Below are 8,986 nucleotides of genomic sequence, written 5' to 3'. Positions count from 1 at the left end.
TTTTTTCCCCCATTCCACCCTGCCTGCACTCTCTTTTTCACCTCTCTTCCACAATCTCCATTACTCTGTACTGTTGATCTTAAGTATTTAAACTCATCCACCTTCGCCAACTCTACTCTTTGTATCCTCACCATTCTACTGACCTCCCTCTCATTTACACCCATGTATTCCGTCTTGTTCCTACTGACATTCATTCTTCTCCTCTCAAGAGCATATCTTCACCTCTCCAGGGTCTCCCCAACCTACTCCCTACTATCGCTACAGATCACAGTGTCATCAGCAAACATCATAGTCCACTGGGACTCTTGTCTAATCTCGTCTGTCAACCTGTCCATTACCATTGCAAATAAAGAAGAGGTCAGAGTAGATCCCTATGCATATCAAATCCAAAAACACACTACATAGAATCCTAAAATATGTCTCTTTCACACAATCTGAGTAAAGGTAGGAGGGAAAAGTAATGGAATAATCAAAATGCACAGAAGCTTTCTTTAACTCACTTCTCCTTATGTGTTGCTGTTTTCAGAAATAAGACACTATTATGTTTTCATCTGCTGTCAAGATATTTTGGTACGCCAGCCATTCATTGTAATAACTAATAAACTGATTTTAAATTATGCATTTTTGTATCACCCCACTATTTATAATCAGACTTTAAAAATGAAAAGCAAAGTACAACACATCATTATTTTGCATGTCCTAATATATTTATTAGATTAGGTATAGGGCAACAGTATATATTGTACATTCTGTATGTGTTGGGCATCATTTCTGTAATTTAAAAAATCATATTGGGAGAAAATAATTGGTATTGACTTACTTCATGATATGATACAAAGCAGTAAATTATAAAATGCATAGGCACCAGTTATGTAAAACTATAGCTTTCTATACGCTAAACAAATTATTTTATATGCCTGAGTCTCGCAACACTTCTAGACAGTATTATAAAAGTTGAGGTCATAGGTGAGAAGATATCCATCATTATACACATAAAGTTTATGATCTTTAGGATTGTAGTTGACACCATAGATATACTCCATCACCTTGTTGTATGTCACACTAATCCTACTCTCCTGTTCAGTCTTTGTGTCATACATGTAGAATATCTCCTCCTGCCTGGTGTTAACTGTCCTGGTAGCATACAGAACACCACACACAATAAATGCATTGCTGACTGAAGGCTTATACTGCTTGGTTACCCAGGTTCTGTCAATGTTCAATGTAGTCTCATTCAGTTTACTAATCACAATGTTACCGGTACTTTCTTCAGTTGCATAGATGACCCACAATCCACTTTCATCTACAACAACATCAATATCCTGCCAGGGGGTTGAATAGGAAAATCTGTTATTAAAGGCAGCATTTGTGATTGTTTTCCTTACTGTTATTGTGTTTGTGTCCAGTTCAAGCTTGCAAACATCTCTTGTATTGTAACAGTTGTAATACAAATGGTTCTTAAATACAACCATACCACTGCCTTGACCGTATGCAATACTTTTCTCTGCTGGACTTCTATAGAGAAGGAAATCATCATAAGATAAGTAGTACCTATACCACTGCATATATACCATATCTGTATTCAGAGGGGCTTGCCAGTAAAGTTCTTTCTTTGGGGACACAGGTTCAGGATCTCTTCCCCAGGCACCAGCTTTGTATGAAAATCCCCTCCAGTTCAATTGTACCACAAATGGCTGACTGACATTTGAAATTGTCCCATGGTTGCATTTTTCTGTAGAAAAGAATGTGTGACAGAAAAAATGAAAAAGTGGCCTTTGAAGCTTTCACACATGACAGAAAACAAGACACTGAGTGAACACATTTAAACAAAACCTCGATGGCATTCTGAATAGGGCAGAATATTACAGTGACTCTCTAAGAGAAAAATGGCTAATGACAAGAAACAATCAGCTGTAATAGAAATACAGAATAAACAGGAAAAATAAATTTGAAATAATCTGGTTCCAAAAAAGTTTACCTTGCAAGAATGTCCTTTTCCTTAATTTATTTTTAAGATTACAAATCACAATGAACTCCTATTTCCAACATATAGCCTAGTAACTCATATAAAGGAAATGCTTTTGCATAATCAGCTTCTTTTTTAATCAACAGGATATATTATATCACACTACCAAATGCTCTTTAGGCTAAGCATATTTGCTTTAATAACATCTGAAGGTAACCGTAAGAAAGCAGCCATATTTCTGTGCAATGAATCTTTGCTTTCAATGCAGATGCAAAACAACAAAATAAAAGTTTAATTCACTGAGGAATTCAAGATTATTTTCTGGTTCATTGTCTTTGGACAGTGGAAAGAACACTAGACAGAAAATGCACCTTTGTACTTTTTTTAGTGCTTTCCTGTAATACACTTATCTCAAAAAAGACAGTGAAACATAATATGTAGAACACCAGACTTTACACCACAATGGTCCAGCTCACCGTGCCACCAGGGAAAGTCAATTAGCCCGACTAGCCTCCATGTCTATACTGTGTTTACAGTAAACAGACAACAGGTCTGATCTTATAAACCACTTTGCATAAGGGAATTATTCAAATATATAATATTAATAAAATGACTATGTTCACTTTAGTTTATGAAAAGCCTGCAATTCTTAACATTAAACAAATACACATTCTTTAGTATAAACTAAACTAAATGTGATAAAACCTGTTATTAAACAAACAAACTGTACACAAAGTCTTTATGTTCATAAATATACCAAGGTGCTGTAATCTCCTCTGATCTCGCTGGCACCCCCTTTTGTGTGCACAGTGCTAATGAGAAATCAAATAGTTCATCCTTCAAAAGTAAATCACAAAAGAATACGTTCAACCAAGAACCAGAACTGCTAGGGGAGACTTTCTCAAATCCCCTTTGTGGCACTGTTTGCTCAATACTCTCATTTTCCATCAATAATCAGAATCATTAAGGGTGACCTATACCAATCACCTATGATGTAAATTTTTCTCATTGTATTAGCATGTTTGATTTCCAACAGTTATCACAATTGCTAAGATAGACTTACACCAGTCTTGTTTAATTCACTGTTTTCATCCGACTTTGCTTGCTTAATTCCCTCCAGTAAAGAAAATCATTAAGAGATGCCATGACCAATCTTTCCAGTACCATTTCCCTAAGTAAATCAACACCCGCAATTTCAAAATAATTTAATAACTAGGAGTACGGATCTTTACTCTTCCTTGATTTCTGCAAACCTAGGCTCTCACTTTTCGCTGATAAGTAATGTCAATGAGGGAGAACGTCTTCACCCCATTTTGATATGCTATACCATTTGCCCAGTGAATTAACCCACTCTCTTCCTATGAATAATCACAAGATATATTCAGGGGTGGACAAATGTTTTGGTGGGATCAGACCCCCGTGACCCAGTAGTTAGGATATAGTGGGCTGGATAATGGATGGATGGATGGCTGAATTGTTAATAATAGCTCATTCAGTGGGCTGCCTATAAAATCTAGGTGTGACTGTAAACGGAGGTGATCTAGCACATGCTAATGAAAAATGTTATTTTTAAAAATAGTGGTTCCAAGAAACTATTCAATTATAAAACCTGTTTCAAAGCTATTTAGAGCATTGCTCAAACACCAATAAGAAAGCAATTTGATTTTGCTATGACAATGTCCCAGTTATGAACATGAAACTGCCTAAACTGTTAATGTCAACCAAGATGCTGGTTGAAGCAACAGTTAATTTATTGCAAAGAGTTGTATCTGTTAGTACATTTGAGTATTTGAGTATTTAGTAATTTTCATCTGTGAAAAGGCCTGCTCATAACTGTATGCACTACAAAATAATGATGTCATGCATGCATGTAAAGGTTTAGAAAAAAATCAATCAATCAGAGTAATATACCATTGGTAGCAACAATATTCTGGTAAATGTATTTTTAATTTCACAGTTGCACTGGAGTTCAGTTATTTTCCGCTGCAAGACTTCTGGGGTTCTGTCCACATTAACAGTAAAAACAGATGAGCAAATCTGCAAAGTCTGTCTTGCGGTGCCTAAAGTACTAAAACCACAATTGAAATTCATGACAAAGGATGGCAATCTGGTGCAGCTTCTCACTCTTGTCTGAACACTGATCCTTAAACCTCACAAAATGAACAGGTTTTTCTTGTTGATACTGTTGGTATATTTGTTTTACGTCTTGTCTCACCTCACAGGTTAAAGTAAAGGAATTATCCATTTTGGTTGATCCACTACCAGCAAACCATTCTCCTTCTAATTCCATTCTTTCACATTTGTAAGAAATGTCTTAGGAGTTCAAGATTATCTTTATATTGATTTGTGCATAAACCTGAAGTCACAGCCAAAAGTTCTGCCTTCAGGAATGCCGCTGCCAACCAAATCAGTGGCTGATAAAAACAGACATGTGCAAACATATATTCTGCAAAAACACACATGCCAAACAAAGATATGCAAGCAGCTAAAATGATATGCAGTTTAGCTCTACACTATTGCTGTTCATATGGCAGAAGCTTGATTTATTTAATACTTTTTTGGATGACAATACATGTCAGCTTATTAAACTTACTCCAGCCAACTGTAGCATCAGCTTGTTAAGAACAACTCACAAAGTCCGGAATATTATACAGGTTTCTACAAAAGCTTACAGGCTGGTCACACCTGTCATTTGGACATCCCTAATATATTCAGCCTCCGCTCTCTGATTTGTAACTTGTGTTATATGAAATGCTTAACTGTGATAGATAATTATTACATGGAAAATATTGCTAAGTAATTGTATAGTATCCATATGACAGTTCATTTACATTTATGTTTTCTGTGCACTATGAACAAAAAAGGAATTCATTGATGCGGACTGGTTACAAAAATTTCTCCTATTCTAAATTTGCATGTGAGTACTATATGTTTAAACAGGGATAGCTACTATCTTGCAACCATTTTGCAGGTATACAGATTCTTGAACTGTCTCAACCCTGACATCAATAAAGAGAATACAGAAAATAAATGAATTCTTCATAATACAAACCATAAACAATTGGGCGGCTATTTGCAGAAAAGATGGTCTGGTTTTTCAGTGTATCACAATCCTGCAATCTCTTCTTCAGAGAAAGAATTTCACGACGTAGAGAAACAACATTGTTTTTATCCATTGTTTCCAAACTTGCAATGGTGGTACTCATGTTTCTGATCTGTAACATTATTGAAAATAGAATGAATCGTGCTTATTCTTTATCCTTAAAGAATACATTAGATATTAAACAATAAATGTAAGACAAATTTATTATTAATTTGAAAAAAGAAACTCCAAAAATAGTACCTCTGTGTAAAGTTGACTAATAATGCCATTGCTGTCAGAAACACTGGTCTTCAGCTGAGTGACCAGAGATTCCATCTGTGCAATTTCAATTCTGAGTAGCTCGAAGTCCAACTCAGTGAAGGAAATGTCACCTCTTTCTATGGTCTGCACACGTGCAGTTAGATTTTGTAATCTTTGCTCATAAGCATACATTTTAGATGTGTACTGTTGGATCTGTAAAATATTAAACACATTCATAAAGTTAAAAAAAAAGGTATGACTTTAAAGGGAAAATAATGGTGTTATCCTGTAAATACATTTAGACATTTTAAACTATGGTTTCCTGGAAATATTCAACATGCTGAGTGGCACAAAAGACTTTGGAATTGAAGAGCCTATCCATCCATTCATCCATTATCCAACCTGCTATATCCTAACTAAAGGGTCATGGGGGTCTGCCGCAGCCAATCCCAGCCAACACAGAGCGCAAGGCAGGAAACAAACCCCGGGCAGGGTGCCAGCCCACCTCATGAAGAGACTAGGGTAAGTTTTATTATATTTTCTAGCTTAGCTAACCGTCAAAAATAATAAATGTTAACATCAGCGTTAATGTTTGCAGTGCACCACGTCTTGGAATGTATTTCGTAATACAATACATTTGTCATTCCAACAGATGGCACATCACAAGGATTTGTAGTACTAAAATGAATTCATAAGTGTTTGTAATGAACATTCTGTTGGAATGAAGAGTGCATAGTCTTTGATATAAGCCATGTGGTACGGGATTCATAGAAACAGTGGTAATGTTTGTAAAGTGCCATCTGTTGGAATGAAGAAAGCAAAGCATTTGTCTTTCATATAAGCCATTTGGTATGGGATACATAAAAGCAGAGTTAATGTTTGTAACGTGCTCTCTGTTGGAATGACAAATGCAATGCATTTTATTACTAGAAATGTTTGTGAAGGTCAAAACCAGAAGTGAAATCGATCAGAATGTCAGAACTGGAAAACCAAACACAGAAGCTAAGTTTCTAAACTCTAGGATAAGAGATAAGTAAGTAAAATAAATCAATAAGTAAAGGTTTTTAAAGCATGAGTGTTAGGTTTTTATCCATCAATCTCGGAAACTGAGGAAATGCATGTGCTAACCTAAAGATGGTCACACCAATGATTGCACACACATTTCCCAGTGGATTCTAGGAAGCGATTGCTAAGGAAGCACCTGACACTAAAGCTCCAAACTGGTGGCAGTCATCGCAGATGGCATCATGGCATAACAGGAAACTAATCATTGACCCTAAAAATCTCTAAATAGGTGCATACTTTGTCTATAAATGATCAAGGGAACACATAAAAATTAATGAAAAAAATAAAAACTGATAAAAACACCTGAAGAATATTTATATACGGATATTCCTTAAGAGTAAAGAACAACCTTTTATGGGTTATACATTATTGACTTGTGCTTCGATTGTTTATCTTAGATTCTTATTTTTTGAACTGAGTTTAGATGCACATTTCATTTTCTCTTTCTGGGTTTGACCTCTGCTTGTTTATTGATTTCTTTTCATCTTCTAATTCCTTTCAGCATTTTGATTGCCAACTTCTGTCTAATGGCAGAACAGGTAGCATGCTCATATTTAAACCAAAATAATGTGGGTTTGATTTCCACCGATTATTTTTAAATTTTAGTTAATCAAGTACTTCCCTCACAGGCCCCAAGCCACCTCAGGTGGAGCAATATGGGTTCCATTGCACCAGAAGGAGAAACAAAAGATACTTTATACAAAGAAGATTTTCAGTATAACCAGTGGTTATGTACTAAATGTTGGATGTTAATGATATATAATTTGTAATTTTGTTTACATATTCACTATATAACACTGGATAAGTCAGCTAACATATGGCTGAGTGTGTATATACTGTATATATAGTATACATATATATTTATATGTATTGTGGTCCCCGGCCGGGCTCCAGCCCAGGAGGACCAGAGGAGGGCTTGTGCCTCCTCCAGACCACGAGGGGGCATCCGTCCTGGTTATGTTGGGGGTGATGAACAACATGTCTGCCTGTCTGTGTCCGGGCCGGCGTCCACAGTATATACTGTATATATGCTGTGTGCTTATATTTCCTTTAAGCAAAATTGCTCTTTATAAGTTATATTTAATTGCATATTTTTAAAAATAAGATCATAGTTATTTTAAGTGACTTGCTGAAAGTGTTCAAGGCAAAAACTGAACTGTCAGTCTTGTGGTTGACAGTCCATTGTCTTAACCATTCAACCATATTTTGTGCATACTGAGGTTTTTAACATGTTATACAAATTATTGCACAAAGTGTTTCACAATTTGAAAATCAAGCTAAATTTTTAATACTGACATGTACAAGATTATAAATGATATTTTACAAGGACACCTGCATTTTCACTGTTTTGGCAGGAGGAATATTTTCCACTCAATGAGTCTTTACTGTTATTATTCCCTACATAGTAAGCTCTTCTCCAAACCATTTTTCACCCCAAGCACTACTACAATTGAAAAGAAAGAAACAGTTTAATTATAGGTAATACAAGTTTACCAGATAGGTAAGTCAAGGTAGTTGAGCTAGACATAGAAAATGAGAATGGACGACTAAAAGCAGCGTATATTATATTTATAAGGCATTCATGACAAAGACTACTGAATCTTCAGTTAGAATATAAATATGGCGACTGATTGAACAGACATATTGAAAATAAATCCACAATAAAAGTCCCATAAAAATAAAAAATGTTTTAGAAAAAGGTCCATTAATAGTTCAGATACTACACAATAAGCAGCAAGTCTCCGTCAACCTTCAAATATCTGTTCATGTAACTTTAACTACTGTCTGAATTACCTTTGAAATTTCCTGTTGCACTGATGATGATAAAGAAACTGATAAAATTTCAAGCTTTTCAAATCTGTCAACTGGAAATGGTTCATCTGGAAGGTATACAGCACACCGACATACTCCATTGGCATCAAGAGTTCCACTTGTATTGCTTACAGAAGTCTGCTCAGAAAAGCACACAAAGAATTGTATTGTTTAAAGTGCATCACAGTTCAATATCACTATCACACATTGGGTTTTCATGTAGTTCTATTAGTCAATTTAGCATCTAATCATGCTTACCCCATTTTAGGGTCACAGGTAGCATAAACACATCAGGCACAAGGTGGAAGCCATCCCATGCCATGACTACAGAACATACTTGCCTTCACTCATACTACATTTGGAAAATTTACATTGTTCAGGTAAGTCACCATGGAGACATTTAACTTATTGAGAAAACATATGCAGACACAGGATTTGGTGGGGAGATATAATCCCCAGGCAGACAGTGACAGGGATAAGGACTGAAGTTTACTCTCTGGAACTCAAGAAAGTTAAATTTCACTACCATGCCTCCCTCGTACTGCAGTAGAGACACAGGTATACAATAATTGGCCTCTTTCTTGTAATAAGAATTTAAAGTAATTATACTTACAACCGCAACCTGTTCAGTTGAAACAATGGCACCCAGCAATAGAAGAACTCTACATAAAGGCATTTTGAAGAATTTTATGCCCATCAGCAAGTACTGGGCTTTTTAATACCTTTCAAAATAATGAAGTTTGGTCAGTTTATATAGGATGTCATGTGGAAAAAGGATCGGGTTAAGAACAAAAAACTTC

General features: G+C 35.7%; 1 protein-coding gene across 1 annotated transcript; it reads right to left on the bottom strand.

The window, feature by feature from the left end:
* Window positions 1-685: 685 nt before the first annotated feature.
* On the bottom strand, window positions 686-8,897 carry LOC120523734 (olfactomedin-4-like). Its single transcript, XM_039745307.1, has 5 exons — window positions 8,800-8,897; window positions 8,169-8,324; window positions 5,310-5,522; window positions 5,019-5,181; window positions 686-1,732 (listed from the first exon to the last, which is right to left on the bottom strand). The coding sequence occupies exons 1-5, from the start codon at window positions 8,881-8,883 to the stop codon at window positions 936-938; spliced, it is 1,413 nt and encodes a 470-aa protein (XP_039601241.1). The 5' UTR covers window positions 8,884-8,897; the 3' UTR covers window positions 686-935.
* Between the last annotated feature and the right edge of the window lie 89 nt (window positions 8,898-8,986).

Source organism: Polypterus senegalus, chromosome 2 (assembly GCF_016835505.1).
Source record: "Polypterus senegalus isolate Bchr_013 chromosome 2, ASM1683550v1, whole genome shotgun sequence".
NCBI lineage: Eukaryota > Metazoa > Chordata > Cladistia > Polypteriformes > Polypteridae > Polypterus > Polypterus senegalus.
The sequence above is the reverse complement of the archived record's forward strand: the minus strand, read 5'-3'. Positions and strand labels throughout refer to the sequence as shown.